At 36.9% G+C, this 20,386-nt stretch overlaps 1 protein-coding gene across 1 annotated transcript in view; it reads right to left on the bottom strand.

The window, feature by feature from the left end:
• Nucleotides 1-19,859: 19,859 nt before the first annotated feature.
• LOC113336778 overlaps nt 19,860-20,386 on the bottom strand; it is a 45,665-nt gene continuing 45,138 nt past the window's right edge. Inside the window, exon 5 of the mRNA XM_026582455.1 lies at nt 19,860-20,245. Coding sequence (XP_026438240.1) covers nt 19,860-20,245 — 386 coding nt within the window. The remainder of the gene's footprint in view (nt 20,246-20,386) is intronic.

Here is a 20,386-nt window from a genome sequence, read left to right as displayed (position 1 = left end):
CCTACAATTATGATGGCCTCAATAAAGGGAATGTTGATGTGTATTTTTGCTGAAAAATCCATGATCTCTTTATTTGAGATTGCTTCTTCGACTTGGAAAAACGGCTAGGGAAAGGTGGTGGTATGGTAAAAGTGGGAACCGTGTCCTTAGGTTGGCCATTTGAGGCTGTCTTTTCCTTTGAAGAGGTTTCCTCTTCTACTTCCTTTTAAATGTCATTACTAACCTCTTTTTGTTGATGTCACTCTTCAGTTTGTCTTCCACTCCTTAACGTAACCTCGTTAACATGCTCTCTTGGATTCACAAACGGTTGATATGGTAACTTTGTTGATGCTTGTGCCTCCAACTTACCCAATGTTGTAGACAATTTCCCCATTTGAGTTTGCAAATATCTAATTGCTGGATCATTCTTTAACTGATTTTGATCGGATTTCTGTTGGCTTTTTTGGAACATCGAAATGAGCATGTCAATCTCAGATTCTTCAACTGAAGGTTTTTGTTGTGGTTGGAATTGTTGTTGAAGACCACCCTGTCTTGCAAACGGATTAAGAGCTGCAGCTTGCTTGTTAGCATAACTAAAATTTGGGTGATCCTCTCAACCAGGATTGTTAGTATTGGAGTATGGATCATACCTGGACTCTGATTAGGAAATATAGCATCAGCTTCATGTTCATATGAAGGAATGATCACTGCTGCCGTCCTTTGTATTACCTTCTCCATGTTGTTCATTCGTTGCTCTGATTACTAAGTTTCTTTCATATTGCTAACTATTCTAACATTTGAGTCATGTCTGGTGTAAAATTGTTGAGCATTCGAAGCCATAATTTCGATCAAACTAGTCGCCTGCGAGATTGTCTTCTTAGTAAGTGAACCACCAACGGATGCATCAATCAAACTTCGCTCTGGAAGTAAACCTTCGTAGAAATATTGAATAATGAGTGTTGGAGATAAGTTGTGGTGAGGGAAACTGATGAGTGCCAAATATTGTATATATTTGCACCCTTTTTATTGGCATTTAACTCATCTTTTGCGCATTAATTCTACATTTTATCCCATATTCTGTATTTTCCTTGTTTTCAAGAATAAATATTTTTCTTAATTAATTTTGCATTTTTAGGTAATAAATAAAGTTTGGATGGAATTACGGAGCGAAAATAGCAGAAAAGTGGTGGAAGCCGAGAGAAATCACGCAAGCAAGCCGCGAAGAATGTTGTACGCAAGACCAAAGGCTAGAAACGGGTTCAAGAAGGAAGAATTGTTCTCAAAGAAGATATGGGCTTGGCATACCCAAGGCCCAAAATCCTCACCCAAATCCATTTTCAATACCCAAACCCGTTTCTCATATTAGCCGTCAGATCAAATCCATCTCATCATCTAATGGTCGCATCTTCACTGAACATCCAACTTGAGGCTCCTGCTCCACACTATAGTACCTAACCCCATCTTGCGCCGTTAATTTTGTTGTATTACACATCGGACGGTCTCTTCACACATCCTTCTATCTAGCCGTTCGATTCTTTCCAAATCCCACGATCCATCGCCTTCCGCTCGCTGTTCATCAAACTTGATGTTCAGCTCAACACTCTAGCATCCAAATCCATCGACCTCAACCCATCCCTCTCTTCTTCCCCAAATCTCTTTCACCCAAAAATCTTCTTCTTCCCCGACCATTTGCAGAGAGCTCTGCAACCACCTCTCCTCCACCATCACCTTCCCTTTCCCGACCAGAGCCAGAGTTCACATCAACCCTTAGCTTCTCTCTATCTCGGTCTTAGCTTCCCTTAGACTCTACAACCAAGAGAGACAGAAACTAGGGTTTGAGTACGAGAAGCAGATGGGTTTCAGACACGATGGAGCGACATGGAGTAGCAGAGGAGGAGAAGTACAAGTATGGGTTGAAACAATTTCGGTCAAGGTGTGAGTTATTTTCATTAATTTACAAAACCCTAATTTTGCTGTTTTGGGGATTTTCAATTGGGGTTGTGTAACTTATAAATTGAGCCACTGTGTAATGTTAGAATCATGTCTGGATTAGCCAGCTTCACTCTTTAGAGGCGTGGACTAGCCAGGACCTCAACTGTTCCATGTTTTATTTTTCTCATTTCAATTTCAATTTCAATTCTATGTTTTAATTTCAGTTCATGTTTTAATTCAGTTACTAGGGTCTCAATGAAGCCCTAACATGTGCTTTGTGTCCACTGATAATGCATGCTTGATTGTTAAAAATGCTTAGTAGAAAATCAAATTGCAATGTCTTCATTTAGCTTTCACAATTCATGCCCTGTATGCATTGTAGTTAGAATCCCTCTATGTGGACATAGCCACCAATCATGCTAAACCAGGCCACTGTTGAGCCTTAGACTAGGTGTACTTTAGCTAGACACTTAGTACTACGGATCAATACTTGTGTTGGTTTTGATTTCTCTAGTGGAGAAACTTCTTAGATATAGGTAAGATCAATATCTTCACCCATGTCAATACAAGAACAAGAGTGTATTCAGTGAATGCTTAAACATAAGTTAGTGGTGGAGTTGAAAACCTTAGTATCACTCTCTCATTGCTCACTGCCTTTGCCTTAGGCCACTGCCTTTGTGTCACTACCACTGTCACAGTCACATTCTTTTCACTGTTTTAGTTTCACTGTCATCTTTTGTTTATCACTGCCATTGTTTCACTGTAACCTCTTTGTTCACTGCCCTGTCACTGTTACTTAGAGAAATAGCTTAGGAAGCTTCACACACACTCAAGTCTCTGTGGTTCGACCCTGCTTGCCCTGTTCTATACACTAGACCCTGTGCACTTGCATTGTGACTCTTTCCAAGAGCCACCAAGTTTTTGGCGCCGCTGCCGGGGACTTGGCGTGTGTGTTGAAAGTTTTCTTGCTTCCTTTACTGTTTTGCATTGCATTCCTGCATCTTAGATTAATTGCATCTTAGTATAAGCATTTAGTGCATCATAACTTGCATTTTCATCTTTGCATCATTTTCCCTTGCTGTTCTTGCTGTTCTTGACAGCTTCTGTTGAGCTTACCAGGTGCTCCTGTTGCTGTGAACTGACAGCTTCTGCTGTTGTGAGACTATTTTGCTTGCCTGTTCTTTGTGCCTGCTGTGCTGTGGACCTGGTCTGGCTGCTGCTGCTGCTAGGCCAAGGAAGAGGAGCAGCTGCTGCTGTTGGCAGCTGCTACTGTTGCTGCTGTTGTTGTTGTTCTGTGCTTGTGCTGCTGTGGTACTCCTGCTGGTGCCAGGCCAAGACTGCTGCAACTGCTGTTGCTGTGCTGTTGTTGCTGAGTTGCTGGTGCTGCTGTGGCTATTGCTGCTGCTGAACTGCTGCTGCTGCTGTCAACTGTTGCTGCCAGCCTCTGCTGCTGCTGCTGCCTGCTGCTGAGTGTTGCTGTGCAGGCTGTGCTGCAGTTGCTGTGTGCTGGGAGTGCTGTTGCTGTGAACCAAGCCCAACTGGGTTGCAAAGAAAAGCTAAGGAAGATCCAATCCCAACTGGGCTAGTGCAACAAAGGGGATAAAAGCCCAACTGGGCTTCCCTCCAAAAATCAAGTAAGCCTAACCCATGAGCTAACCCAACTGGGCCTCATTAAAATTCATTTGGGCTTGTAATAACTAATTTGTTTCTATTTTGGGCTTGTAATAATTTTTATTTTTATTTATTTTTTCTTATTTTTATTTTTTCTTTCTTTTGTGGTCTTGTAATTATTTGTATTGTTATTTTTTCTTTCTTTTGTGGGTGTGTGATAACTTCTGTTGGGCTTCAAATTAGTGAGCCCAAAACCAACTAAAACCAAAACTTTGCTCCCAATTAAACCAAAAATTTTGCTCCCATTCTAAAAACCAAATGTTTTCCATTCCCATCAAAACCAAAATTTTCCCGTAAAAAACCAAAATATTGAAAACCCATTAAAACCAAATAGTGGGCTTTGTGTCTTTTCAATATGGGCCAACCTCGTGCTCTCCATGAATACATGTATCCCACAATAAAAATTCCATCATCATGTATTGTCTTACCTCAAACCAATAACCTTTTTGAAATAAATGCAAGCATGATACAAATACTTCCTATATTTCGAGGGCTCGATTCTGAGAACCCCTATACTCATGTAAGAGAGTTTGAACAACTTTGCTGTACAATGCAGCCTGATCTTACGGCCGAAGACTCTCTGAAATTGCGTTTGTTTACATTTTCTCTAAAAGAAAGGGCCAAAACATGGTTTTACGATTTGAGACCACAATCAATCACCACTTGGGAACAACTCACTAATCAATTTTTCCAAAAATTCTTTCCACATCATAGGACCATCGCTATTCGTCAAAGTATCAATTGTTTTGTCCAGTTGGATGAGGAAACTATTTTTCACTATTTTGAACGTTTTAATGATTTGTTGAGTGAATGTCCGCACCATGGATTTGAGAAGTGAAGACTTGTCGTTATCCTCTATGAGGGACTAGACTTTAAATCTCGGGCCATGGTTGAATCTATGTGTAATGGTGAGTTTATTGATAAAAATGTGGATGATGCATGGAAATTTTTAGCTGAGATTGCAGAGAAAATCCATCAATGGGAATCTGTTAGGGAAATAGGGACAACGCCACATGTTATGTGTCACCCCCATGAGTTAGAGTCTTATTCTTGTGATAGCTCCGACCTTAGGATTGACAATTATCCTAGATTGCAAAATCCCTATCATGATGATGATGATTATGATGTTATGTTAGAAGAACATGTCTATACTGAAAATGTTATGAAACCTTTGGGTTCAAATACATTAGGCTTCTCTGCCTCGACCTTCATGAATGATGTTTCTCCTAATATTCATATTCATTGCAATTCAGATAATTTGGACACTGATATGAGGCTTGTACAATTGTGCTGTGAAGATGAGCATGACATAGGAAAGATTGAATCTTCTATAGACATTAATGTTATTGTGCATGAAAACGAATTTGATGTGTCTGATTCCCTGCCTAAGTCACAATATGTTGTTTCTTCCGATGTTGATTTGAATACTACGAACAATCATGATACCGATTTAGGTCTTGATGTTTTGTTCGATGAATGTGAGCATGATTTACCTGTTTCTGATTTAGGGAAAGTATGTACTAGTACTATTGATCATGAAAATAAATTAGAAGTGCATGCTTTCTTGCCTAAATCACAGATTGAGATTTTTCCACCCAACCTAGAATTGGTTTGTCACAAAATTTTTAAACCAACTATTCTGAGAGTCCCTAATCTAGGATTGGAACTGTGCGCTTCCCAAGTCCTCTTGGACTATTTTGCATCTAAATATAACATCTTTAAAGAGCCACAGTTGGAATTCATTTCTATGACCATCCCAAACAAAGTCCATTTTGAGTTAGACCTCATACTTGATGAACCCCCAAAACTGCGAGATTTTGTATCCAAACTTACATCTGTTGAAAAATCCAGGTTTGGGGGTAGCTCATTTTGTTTCACAGCTTCACTTGCATGTCTATCATATTATTATTGTGTGAAGCTGTTGAAATGTCTACACTTCGTCTTATGGGTTGATCCTCAACTCTTTAGATTGTTAGTGTATGGTGAATTTTCTTGTATGTAATCCAGTAGATAAAATTTTAGTTGAATCTTGTGTTTCTTTTGTATATATTGTGCTAATCCAATGTGACTCTCGGATGAAAAATGTTGGATTCTAGCCATTGAATAATGGAGTTCAAAACTTGCTTTCGCCAATATCCGTAATCTCTTTCCTTTTCTCTACTTAGCATCGTTCTCATGGTATGTTATTTTAATTTTGATCATCTTTTGAAACATTGAGGACAATGTTTAGTTTAGGTTTGGGGGTATAGAGTAGATACCACGGTCACATGTTATAATTGAAAATAGAACTCCTTCCTTTTTGAAAAAAAAAAATTGAAAAAAAAATTAAAAAAAAAAATGGAGCTCATTTACCTTGAAAGAGTGATTTTTGTGCATATATGTTAACGTAGGATTCTTAGTCTAGATGATAAGGCACCCCTGATTCTAGCACAATTCACATGATGATAAGAATTTTGCACATGCACGATCTACTAATGCATGTTTAGCCTCGGGTAGGTGTTTTATCGGTTAAGTAGACTGTCAATCATCTAGAATACTGAATGAGACTTGACTAGCTTGTTCTTTGGTTGGCTGGGATAGAAGTTGGAGGTTACGTTAAGAAAAGCAACCATTGAATTTGACCGTGTGCATCGAAAAGGGCTACCTCTTGCTAAGTGTCATGTAATTAATTTTTCTCTTTATTCATATATCAAAAGTGTTACCATGTTGTAAATATCTCAAGTTCAAAAAAAAAAAAAAATCAGAAAAATCTCAGGAAAATACAAAAATATCAAGTATTTATTTATTCCATGTTTTGTCATGTTAAAGACAAAGTTTCTCTCTTACAAAAATAAAATAAAATAAAATAAAATAAAAGAGAGTAGTCTATGTAAATAAGAGTCATCTTTTGTTGTTATTTGTAATAAGCAAGGAGGGTGCAGCCATCGATATATAACGCGGGTAAACTGAAATATCACCAACTCTTGGGTGAACATTCAAAATTCTCGTAAAGCCGGACAGCTAGCTTGGCTTTGAATTCGGTTCTTAGCTTAAAATCCTATCTCTTAGCGATTGGTAGTCATAACTTCTAATAATTCTTAACATGTGTAGATACACTTTACACTCTTATCACATGTCTTTAGTTGTTATCAGTGCTAGGATTGTGCCTTAGAAAGCTAGATTGACATATCCATTTTGCTGTGAGCTTGATGGTTTATCAAAAGTGATTGTAATAGTGGTAAAACTGGGTCTTTTCAGACTTGTGAAGAAAACAATTTTTATAGATTTAAATTAAACAGACAACTAAATAAAATAATTCAAGTTTAGAGAAAATTACCAAGACTGGGATTCCACCATTGACCAAATTAATAGTAAAATCTAAATAGTTTATATGCAATTCTAACTTTAAAATCAATTCTAATATTTGCTTCAAATATGTTTTTGAAGTAATGATTGTAATCAAAAAGTATAAAACATCAAAAGTTATTAAAACCCAGCATGCTTCATCAAGTCAATTCACAATTATTCAATAAAAACTAATATATCAAATTCAATTCATGCAAATAATTAAATAATAATATTGCAAATAAAATAGAAAAATTAGAATTATACCAATTAATCTGGAACAATGGCTTCCTCCGTTGCCTTGGCTAATGGGTTTAGCTCCTCATCCCAAAAACACACTCACAAGATAAATTCATGGCTAAAATTGGTGTTTTTATTGATGAATATAAGCTGAAACAGAAATTTGCAACGCTGTAAAAGTGTTACAGCGTCACTGTTACAAAGTGGAAAAGGGTTGAAAATAAACGATATCTGTGTACCGCGGAAAACAACGACACTTGGTTTTGAAATAAGTCTGCTGAAGAACGACAGACTCTGCGAGTCTGTTCTTCGTGTTCTTCAGGAACTTTAATGGCAGCACAGCAGCAGCACTCTTTTCTCTGTAACTCGATTTTTCTCGGCTCTCCTGACCTCTAAACTCTCTCCTAATTGTTTCCAACCCTTCTATGACATAAACCCAACTATTTATAGGCTTTGAATCCCCTTGAAACTCGATCAAACTCGTTGGAAATCTCCATTATTCTCTACGGGCAGTTTGAAGAATAATCCTCTTCTTGTTGCGTTCCACGCTGTTTTTAGCTATTCTCTCGTCTCAAATATCTTCTAGGACTTGGACTCAACTTATTTGAAGTATATCCCACGCAAGAAAATCCCATAAATCTCTCTGACCAATCCCAAACCCTAAACAGAGAAGCTGTATCCTGTTGGGACTTTGATCAACTATTCCGACTTATCCAGCCCAATTGGATGGGTCTAGATGATTGCATTAGGCCTGTTATGTCTTCTAGAGTCCGTAGGTACCAAATATGCCCATTGAATCTCCTCCTAAGTCGCTCAAAATCCAACTCCAAATCTGTTGTCGCTGCTGTCATATTTCCCGCCAATTTCCAGTTTTGAAACTTTGAAGATGACCTCCCCTATCCAGTTCTGGTGTATGAATAGCAAGTGGTCACCCCTTATCAAGTGGGTTCCCCTTATCCATTTGAGGGGTGTAAATAACACATATCCTTGGGTGCCTTTAGTAATTTTTCTGGGATGTTTTCCACACTTTTTCTGGGTTCCTCCGGGGTATTTCTGGGGTACTTCCGGTACACTTCTGGGGAGCTTCTGGTGTGCTATCTACGGAGGTCCAAATGCCACGTTTTGAGCCAAATTCGCCGCAAGAGCTTATTTTTCCAAAAACTCCTACAAATACATAAAATAACCAAATAAGTACAAAATCGAGTACTAACAAAATATACAATTGAGATATATTAGACACATAAATGCGTCTATCAGAGCTTAAACTGTCTTGCACATGTCACGTTTCATGGAATCTGAGCTCATATTTTGTCCTAAAGTTTTGTGGGTACACCTCTGGTAAACCTTCACGAGACTTCAACTCGTCCACTAGGGACACATTGTTTTAAAAGGCTTAGTGCATATGCTAAATGCATTTGAGAGACCAGCGACAGTGGTATAGTTAGGATTTCCCTAAGTTTTGTTTTACTTGAGGACAAGTAAAATTCAGGTTTTGGGGTATTTGATGAGTGCCAAATATTGTATATATTTGCACCCTTTTTATTGGCATTTAACTCATCTTTTGCGCATTAATTCTACATTTTATCCCATATTCTGTATTTTCCTTGTTTTCAAGAATAAATATTTTTCTTAATTAATTTTGCATTTTTAGGTTATAAATAAAGTTTGGATGGAATTACGGAGCGAAAAGAGCAGAAAAGTGGTGGAAGCCGGGAGAAATCACGCAAGGAGCCGCGAAGAATGTTGTACGCAAGACCAAAGGCTAGAAACGGGTTCAAGAAGGAAGAATTGTTCTCAAAGAAGATATGGGCTTGGCATACCCAAGGCCCAAAATCCTCACCCAAATTTGCTGGTTGGTCCTAAGCCCAATAAGTTAGTTATACTAGGGTCCAACCAGATTTGAGACTTATCACTAGGTCCATAATTGTTTGGAACAAACAAAATGACCACATTACCCTAGAGCTAAACACGTGTGAAGAATGTAACACATTATACCAAATCTGGATTTTGTTTTATCTGGAGGTCCAAATTTAATTAAAACATGGAAATGACCACAAATTTGAGTACATATCTGTTACACTGTTTACAAATTTGAGTACATATCTATTACACTGTTTACAAATTTGAGTATATGTCTGCTACACTGATTACAAATTTGAGTACATATGTGCGACACTTCTTACAAAATTTTGAGTACATCTCTGCTACACCACTTACAAATCTGAGTATATATCTGCAACACTGGTTACATATAGAGTACGTATCCATTTGACATATGAACCTGTAAATGTGAGCAGAATATAACAATATTAAAACACAACAACAAAGCTACCATCTGTTTCAGTATTTCGCATAGGTACTCATGGATCAAACAAAAAAAAGTGGCAAAACTATGAATAAAACAGAATCAAAAGAAGTTTGTATCACCACGTCATATACATATTGCAGATACATAAACTAAAAACTCAATTGCATGTCAAGAAATGATGAATCCATGAATATAACCGAATCAAAAATCAAAGCACATATTTCAGTATTTCACATACGTACTCATGGATCAAACCAAAAAAAGTGGCAAAACTCTAAATAAAACAGAATAAGAAGAAGTTTATATCAGTTTGACAGATACGTACTGCGGATTCATCAACTAAAAGCTGAACTGCATGTCAAAAAAGTGGCAAAAACTCAATTGCATACAAGAATAGGAGACGGATATATAAAAAATAAGAAGATCAAAACAGATACTACTGTATTTCATATATGTACTGACGGATAAGACTAAAAAAGGAGCAAAAACACAGCCAAATATCACTTCCTATCAGTATGCGATATATGTACTGAAGATTCATTAACTACAAATCAACTGGATGACAAGAATAAGTAGCGGATCTATGAAAAATAAGAGGATCGAAACAGATATTACAGTATTTCGTATATGTACTGACGGATAAGACAAAAAAGGTGACAAAACTTCAGTATTATACATACATACTCATGGATCGAACCAAAAAAATTGGAAAAACTTCAAATAAAACAAAATCAGAAGAATTTTGTATCAGTACGCCATATATGTACTGTCAATTCATATACGAAAAACAACTGTAACAAACCTAAAAACCATAAAAGCGTCAATCAAATCGATTTGATTATTAGAATACAATCAAAAAAACAAATCAAAAGAAGAAAAACCGAACTAAATAATCAAATAAGATGATTAGAAAGCATACCTGGAAACAGAAAACAAATATTCTCCTCGTAAATCATAACGATGCACCATCTTGTTCTTGTTCTTCTTCTTCTTCTTAAAAGTAGACTAGGTTTCTGTCAGTACGGGATATACGTACTGTTGGTTCATATACAACAACAAACTGAAACAAATCTAAAACCAACAAAAATAGAACTAGTATAATCAGATCTAATAACAAAATGAACAAACAATCTGATTATTCATCTAGATCTAGTAAAATAATCAACAAATTAGACACGGAGATAAAAGACGAAATCAAATACAACCACGATTAGATCGTGAAAAACCTAATATAAACGTTGCAACAAAGAAATTTTCAACTGATTTGGTAGAAGCGAGAGATATTGAAGAAGACCATAAATCTGATCGCATAGCAGTGAGAGGAAAGAGAAAAAGAAAACGAATATGAAACGTGAAATGTTCATCTCGTGCTTATAGGTCTTTAAATAGGAAAGGTTATTTTTGGTATTTTCATATTTCACATGCCCACGTGTATAGGACCAGGAATAAAAAAAATTGGTCCAATTTTATGTTTTCTTTTAATTATGGACCTCTGATTACTGGGCTTTAATGGGTGGACCTGCCACTAACTAGTATCACTAAACTAGTACCGATTGGTAATTCCTACAATCCATTTTCAATACCCAAACCCGTTTCTCATATTAGCCGTCAGATCAAATCCATCTCATCATCTAATGGTCGCATCTTCACTGGACATCCAACTTGAGGATCCTGCTCCACACTATAGTACCTAACCCCATCATGCGCCGTTCATTTTGTTGTATTACACATCCGACGGTCGATTCACACATCCTTCCATCTAACCGTTCGATTCTTTCCAAATCCCACGATGCATCGCCTTCCGCTTGCTGTTCATCAAACTTGATGTTCCGATCAACACCCTAGCATCCAAATCCATCGACCTCAACCCATCTCTCTTTTCTTCCCCAAATCTCTTTCACCTAAAAATCTTCTTCTTCCCCGACCATTTGCAGAGAGCTCTGCAACCACCTCTCCTCCACCATCACCTTCCCTTTCCCGACCAGATCCAGAGTTCACATCAACCCTTAGCTTCTCTCTATCTCGGTCTTAGCTTCCCTTAGACGCTACAACCAAGAGAGACAGAAACTAGGGTTTGAGTACGAGAAGCAGATGGGTTTCAGACACGATGGAGCGACATGGAGTAGCAGAGGAGGAGAAGTACAAGTATGGGTTGAAGCAATTTCGGTCAAGGTGTGAGTTATTTTCATTAATTTACAAAACCCTAATCTTGCTGTTTTGGGGATTTTCAATTAGGGTTGTGTAACTTATAAATTGAGCCACTGTGTAATGTTAGAATCATGTCTGGATTAGCCAGCTTCACTCTTTAGAGGCCTGGACTAGCCAGGACCTCAACTGTTCCATGTTTTATTTTTCTCATTTCAATTTCAATTCTATGTTTTAATTTCAGTTCATGTTTTAATTCAGTTACTAGGGTCTCAATGAATCCCTAACATGTGCTTGGTGTCCACTGATAATGCATGCTTGATTGTTAAAAATGCTTAGGAGAAAATCAAATTGCAATGTCTTCATTTAGCTTTCACAATTCATGCCTTGTATGCATTGTAGTTAGAATCCCTCTATGTGGACATAGCCACCAATCATGCTAAACCAGGCCACTGTTGAGCCTTAGACTAGGTGTACTTTAGCTAGACACTTAGTACTATGGAGCAATACTTGTGTTGGTTTTGATTTCTCTGGTGGAGAAACTTCTTAGATATAGGTAAGATCAATATCTTCACCCATGTCAATACAAGAACAAGAGTGTATTCAGTGAATGCTTAAACATAAGTTAGTGGTGGAGTTGAAAACCTTAGTATCACTCTCTCATTGCTCACTGCCTTTGCCTTAGGCCACTGCCTTTGTGTCACTACCACTGTCACAGTCACATTCTTTTCACCGTTTTAGTTTCACTGTCATCTTTTGTTTATCGCTGCCATTGTTTCACTGTAACCTCTTTGTTCACTGCCCTGTCACTGTTACTTAGAGAAATAGCTTAGGAAACTTCACACACACTCAAGTCTCTGTGGTTCGACCCTGCTTTCCCTGTTCTATACACTAGACCATGCGCACTTGCAGGTTATATAATTGTGACTCTTTCCAAGAGCCACCAGAAACTTGCCACTAACTTTTTGTACCTATCCCAGTATTCATAAAGAGATTCCACAGTAATCTGAAAAATACCACTAATCTCTTTACGAACAGAGGCTGCCTTAAAAGCATGAAAATACTTCTCTAAAAATAGTTTTTTCATCTCCGCCGATGTTGTAATACTCACTGGGGGAAGGTAATACAACCATTTTCCCGCCGAATCTATTAAAGAGAATTTAAAATCTTGCAACACTGATGTATCATTGTTCTCGGTACTTTTCCTAAGACTCGTCATCCTTTTTTGAAATTTCCGAAGATGACGATTTGGATTTTCACCTGGAAGTCCCTTGAACTTTGGTAGATGGTGAAGAACGTTCAATTTCAGCTCCATTGGGTTTGTGATTGTAATACATAGTGGTTGTGAATCTAAGCATGGAGATGTCAACTCTCGCAGTTTCCTCTCCTGAGGTGCAGGAGGTGGTAGAGGATATCTCTCTTCGTCTGTATTAACCACCTCTTCTATAGAGGGTTCTAGTTGCATTTTCTGACGTGATTATAATACCGTTCCTTTACGGGTTTGGATTCCGCACATCTGGTATTCCCAGTCTTTCGATGCCAGAGATTAAGTATCTGAAATAAAAATATAGAAAACAAAATTAAAAAGTAAAAAGAAATTCAAAAACAAGATCAAAACTAATAAAAATAACAACTAAAGCTACCGACTGCTCTCCCGACAGCGACGCCAAAATTTTATGGGTGTCGTAGGCTCAACAAACTAATAATCTTATTTTCACACAATTAACTGGTAATATAATGGAAGTAAGGATCGTTTCGACGAAGAGCAGTGAGTTTTAGCTGTTAAAGTGTCACAAAGGGGGGTATTGTTTTAGATTGTGAAAAAATAAATAATCAAAGCAAATAAAGTTGTATTGTAATCAATAGAGAGATCTATGATTGAGGAATCCTTCTTCGCTAATAAACTGTCAATGAATTAATATATTTATCTATTCCTCATATCATAGATTATCACCAACCGATAACAGGTACGCTTAGCTATACCCAAAATTCCTTATATCACTAGATAACAGGTACACTTAGTTACCAGATTCTATTCGTATGAACCACCTTGAGGTACGCTTACAAGATGTAATTCACCGAATGCTTTAAGGTTTGTGAATTTAGATTTGATCCTAGTAGTTAGACTCAGTACGCTCGGTCTACTTGCTAGGGTTGTGTCTATACATGATTGCTTTACAGAATCCCTCTACAAGGTCTCACGTTCTCTACTTGTGTAAGGAATTATTCAACAATTACGGATATCCTAACCCTTACTAGCAATAGATTAGACTAACAAATATATTTAGTTGGCCACCTAAATAATCTATCAATCAATCATAAGTATTTTAATAGTAAACAAAAACGATAATCATATGGAGAAATCAAAATAGATTCATATATTAAATCAAATCAATTTTACAACTTAGAATTCATCCCCAATCAATAGGTTTTTATATACTCATGGATGTAGAAACATCCATGATATACATATGAGAAAAGTAAAGAGATAACGTTACGATTGAGAATCGCTCCGTGTGATGTTTCTTCTCTCCAAGCTTACAATTTCCTGACCTTATGATATGATATCTTTTCATATAACCTAATACATTTTTATAAGTTTACGTTGCTTGGTCTTCACGTATTTAGTTTGGTTTAAGAACCCGACCCGAAATAACGAATTAACGTGCCCTTAGGCCTTCCAAAGTGTTAATACACGTTTCCCAATTGCTAAGTTTGCGAACCCAGTCCGCGAACTTCAAAATCCAGCAAATTTTTTCGGAATTAAGTCTGCGAACCTAGTTCGCAAACCCAGTTCACGGACTTCACTGTCTTCGGTATTTGATAAAACTGTTTTGGCCGTAACTTCTTCATCCGAACTCGGAATGACCTCATTCCTTTTGCATTTTTATTATATTTCGATTCCCTTAAAGATGATGATGAGAAATCCTTAATTTGAATGATCTAATATTAGTCTTTGGACCGTCTCTTGATTATGAGCGTTTTGCTCTTTTTCGCCGCATTTCTTCTACTTCTGTTGGAATTTGGCACTTGGATTCTTGGAATACTTTGCTTTCCATATCTTTTCAAAACTTTGTAGCTTCTTTGTGGATGATTCACCTAATAGAGGCAAACAAGAGAAAACAAGAGTATTAATACGAAAATATGCAAGAATAATAACTAAAACAAGTATGAAATGGACACTAAAATCATATGAATTATGCACTTATCAAAAAAATTTGAGACTCATTAGGCAAGGTTCACTGCACTCCACTCCCTACGTGGACGTAAACTGAAGAGGTGGACAGGCTCGTATCACTGAACAAGGGGGCCAAATTAAGCTCACGGTACACCTCAGCAGACAAGACACGCCCATCCTTCCTCGTTAGACAGAAATTCGTAGCATCCTCATACCAAGAGGAAGCGGGCTTTTGTCGCAAGTCGTGATTAAAAAGGGAAAATTGTATATCGGCGCCGCTGTTAGCAATTTGCAGGAGAGACTACCGTACAATATCTCAACCCAATGGAATGCAATCATGATGACAAGCCGCAAGAATAAGTACTAGACCGGTCCACAACGGTTACAGGAGGGCACCAACTTTACCACAGATGAACTCGAAATTGTCAATATCGGAAGCGAAGAATCACCACGACCCGTCTCCATTAGTTCGGATCTATGTGCAGATGAACGCGCAAAACTTATGAATCTTCTTAAAGAATATCAAGATGTATTTGCGTGGACATACGAGGAAATGCCTGGCATGGACGAAAAACTGGTCACTCATCATCTACACATAATACATGGATCCAGGCAAGTCAAGCAATCTCCAAGGAAGTTTAGACATGATGTGGAAGAACAAATCAAGATTGAGATTCAAAATTTACTAGATTCCAGTTTCATCAAACCAATTCACCATCAGGCCTGGTTGGCCAATGTGGTCCCTGTAAAGAAGAAAAGCGACCAAATTTGGTGCTGCGTCGATTTTAGGGATATGAAAAAAATGCTGTCCCAAGGTCGTTGTTCCCCTTCCCAACATTGTTATGCTAGTAGACACCACCACCGGGCACGGAATGTTCTCAAAAATGGATGGGTACATCGACTACAACCAAATAAAGATTGAAAAAGCGGAGGTCTAACAACACCACCCAATATTTAGCTTAGCAATCTGTATGGACTAACTCCAATATACTTTGCTAGAGAATCAATTAGACAGTCAGACTCAATCGAGGTGAAAGTATATCGAGGAGTTAATATCTCTATCTTGTTTTGATTTACTCGACCTAATAGAAATCAGCGAGTCTTTAATCAAACACAAGAAATAACTTGGAAGGTACCAAAGACCAATATCCAAGGATCGACCAATGACAATAAACAACCAAAGGTTGGATTATTCGTATTGATGATCTAAACGCACAACCTATATTATTTCAATTATAAAGATAAAACAATATAATGCGGAAATTAAAATAACACAGATACCAGAAGTTTTGTTAACGAGGAAACCGAAAATGCAGAAAAAGTCCGGACCTAGTCCAGATTGAACACACACTGTATTAAACCGCTAAGACACTAGCCTACTACAAACTAACTTCGGACTGGACAATAGTTGAACCCCAATTAGTCCCCCACTAATCCATGGTACAATTATGCTCTTACACCTCTGATCCCAGCAGGATACTGTGCACTTGATTCCCTTAGCTGATCTTACACACAACTAAGAGTTGTTACGATCCAAAATCGCAGGCTTTAACAATAAACAAATTTGTCTCACACACACAAGTTTATCAAAGGATCAATCTGCCTCCCACATATAAATCCTAAAGTTTTTATTCCGTCTTTTGATAATAATCAAGGTGAACAGGAACCAATTTATAATCCGGTCTTATATTCCCGAAGAACAACCTAGATTAATCAATCAGCTCACAACAATATTAATCGTATGGTAGAGAAACAAGATGTTGAGGAATCACAAACGGTGAGACGAAGAGTTTGTGATTACTTTTTATATCTTTCCTATTGTACTCATACGATAGAAGATGCAAGATCATATCACACAACTACGATAAAAGTAGTATCGGTCTGGCTTCACAATTCCAATGAGGTCTTTAAGTCGTTTAACCCAGTTTGAGAAAAGAAAACCAGAGGGTTATAGGAGAATCGCCTCTAGTATGCAAATTGGTATCACAGTAAGGTGTGGGGATTAATTCTACACAATACTAGATGTCTCCTATATATAGTCTTTCAAATCAGGGTTTTGCCTTAGAAACAAAGCAAACAATATCCACCGTTAGTGAAAACCTGGTTTAGATTCAAGCTAATATTTCTAAACCGTTAGATCAAAAACTTAGCTTGTTATACACTCTTGGACTGCACGCTTCTAGGTTTGTTAGCCGTACCCAAACGTGTGCATTGTTGGTTTAAACATGGCCAACCAAAAGATTATCTATATGAGCATTTCTTATCAACCATGTTCTTCTTCACCATAACTATTTCAAATGTCTTCAAATGAACTAGTTAGAGAGTTTTTCAATTGCTAGAAGATCTCATGTTTTGCACAAGATAAAATTGAAGCAAAGATGATTTGATTCATTTGAATCGGTTCATGAACTTTATAGCCACGGTTTGCAAAAGCATTCCTTAGTATTTATAAGTTTAAGTTCAGAAATCATCTTCAGATATATAACCTTTTTAAGTTCGCAGACTAGGTTCGCGGACTTAAGCAACCAGATATAGTTCACAAACTCTAGCAGAAATTCTCGGGATAAGAACTACGCCGGTTCCCGGACTGGGTTTGTGAACTTGGCTCACGCAAGTAGTTTGATAACTCTAGCAGAAATTCTCGGGTTTGAGAACTTCGACAGTTCGCGGATTTAGCACTTGCCATCCGATTTCTCTTGATCAACAAAGTTCACAAACTTTTGTTCAAGAAATATGACTTATACATAAATGTGCTTCCACAAAAATGTTTATGTCCACCATTGGTTATGTAATCTAAACTCTCATTCCAATCATTGAAACATTCTTAGAGGACGTTATTTAGTTGTTACACCATTTCTCATAAAAGCAATTTTCAAGATGATTGAAACATAGTATGACTTTCGTCACTAGGTAAAGATAAACTTGATCGAAACGAAAAGCTTACCAACACTTATTTGGAGATATATATATATAGGCGAGGTATACTCGGCTCGAAATACCAAATGTGTATACTCCAAGTCTATATATATAGCATACGACTTCTTGTCTCAAAGATTAGAAGATACAATAGATAGACTTTTGAGTGATAGATAAGCTCAAGTCTTCACATACCTTTTTGTCGAAAAGCTCCACCGGTTCCTTGATTATTTTTTCTTCTTGTATGATGAATCGTCATGAAGTCCTTGAGCTCAACTACACCTTCTATCCTAGTCCGAAACTTAGCTATAATAGACTAGAAATCAAGACTTATAGTTTTGATCACTAACATTGACAAACATTCTTGAGATAACATTGCATGCGAGTTCGACCGAGCAATGCTCTAACAATCTCCCTCTTTGTCAATTTTAGTGACAAAACTATCAATACATATGGAATACAAAAAAGATAAAGAACTTCAGTGGCTCCTACTCTATAGTCTAATCTTCAACATTACTCGAAATACTCGTCACTTGCAAGTACTCCAATGATCCCAAAAGTTATAAGTTTAGCATCACCGTTGTTGAAGATCCGTAGCTATAACAATGAGACAACATCGGTCTCGATCATTGTTATACAGTGTCATTGTATTGTTACACAGTGTCAAAGTTCAATTGTATCACAAGTTCAACAATAATACTATGGTGATATGTCCACTTCCCCTTAGTCAATAATCCATCTCACATGGAAACCACTCCCCCTTACATAATGATCCGAAAACCATATGTATTTGTAGTATGAAACTACATATTAATTCTCCCCCTTTTTGTTAATAAAATTGGCAAAGGAACAAGAACGGGATCATAATGAAATTTTCGAAAGAGACATTTCAAGACACAAGAAAAAAAAAATACCAACTTAATTTAGATGCAATCTTATAGCCGAAGCTAACAACATTCATCAAGGAGTTTAAAGATACAAGATAACCTCTTTAATATTCCACATCCGCACTCCCCACAAAGATATGACTATTAAGCACAAGTTCAAAAGAACTCTCCCCCATTTGATGTCATTCCCGAAAGAACAACAAGAGAGACCTTAATTTCGAAGGAAAAAAAGGATTTAATTGGACACTAAAAACCATGAGAATGATTTTCTGTATCCAACATACTCAATCAAATTAATCACAAGTAAACCCATGATTAATTTAATCGGTATACACAATCAAATTAAACACATAAAGTGGTCAACTTGAATATGCTCAACATAAGTAAACTTACAGAACATATGACTAACATAACCATTCAGAGAATGATTAGGATAGCCGTACATATACTCAACACAAGGAAGGCTTATGGAATATATGTGTACTCAACTAGACTAATTACAAGAGACCCCATAATTAATCTATTTGGGATACACAATTAAACTAATCACAAAAGTAATCAATTTAATTGTCATTTGTTTTTGCTCGACACAAGAGGACTTATGGAGCAATAACTAAATAATCAAACAAGATGATTAATTTAGTTCAATATGCTCGACAAAACATATGTCATGGAACAACCAACAAATCTAATCATAATAATCAACTTAGTTGTATCGTGCTCAATATAAGACACATTACGGAGCCTCACAGTAATACAAAAGATATGGATCAATAAAGATCTTTACTGTGGAGTACTCAAGGATTCATTATATCTTCCATCATTATATTCATAACAAAATTAATAGAAATAATCCTTGGAAACAAAAGATTTTAACCTATCTTCCATCAAAAGATTCATAATATAGGCTCAACTTTTGTAATTGTCAAAAGTTTATTCATCCTTTAATCAATAGGCGAATACCGATTATGAACGACTTTACTTTTGACAAAATATGGGAAAACATAGTTCACGGACGTAAACACCAAATCCCATAACAAGTTGCAATATAACAAACCAAAAGATTAAATATTGCAAACCATCATCCTCCAAAAAAATTTAGAATTTTTAAACCCAAAACCTAAAAAGATACAAGAAGATGAAAAACAATAATATCTATGTGTAGTCACAATCATCCATATTCAAGCACTAGTTATTATTACAACTAAGTCAAAAAGAAGACATACTAGGCAACAAAATCAAAAACAGACTCTTATGCCAAAACCGAGCACTAACAACATCAGACGAATGGTTCTGGAGGTGCATGAGTCTCTTGATTAACAAGCTTATGAGAGACAACAACCTCTGTAAACTTTGAGGGAACATCCTTTTTGGGAGGCTCTTTGACATGTTTCTTCATGAGATCAAGGTTACAATTAACCTTTTTCAACTCAGCCCTTACAACATCAAGACACTTCATAGTCCCAACAAGTTGCTGAGTATCAATAACCACTTTATTTGGAATCTTCTCCCAAATATCTGAGTAGGAAACATGAGATTGATGAAAGTATCTTTCAACTTCAATAAGAGTTCCCTTATATTTATCAAACTCAAAAGATATACCGTTGTCAATGAAGTCTTTAGGTAAATCCCACGAACAAGAAGAAGACTCCATCGAACAGAAACCTAGATTATAATACTTTAACTCAATAGGAAAGGTATATGAACGATTTGAGAGAATTAGGGTTTACAAGATAGGTATATGAGACAAAGTCCAAAACCGTACAAGTACCTGTACGAGGATGACTTAGAAGTCCAGAAACAAAA

The sequence above is a fragment of the Papaver somniferum genome, unplaced genomic scaffold (assembly GCF_003573695.1).
Source record: "Papaver somniferum cultivar HN1 unplaced genomic scaffold, ASM357369v1 unplaced-scaffold_154, whole genome shotgun sequence".
Lineage (NCBI taxonomy): Eukaryota > Viridiplantae > Streptophyta > Magnoliopsida > Ranunculales > Papaveraceae > Papaver > Papaver somniferum.
Note: the sequence above shows the minus strand (reverse complement) of the source record. Positions and strands in the feature narration are given on the sequence as shown.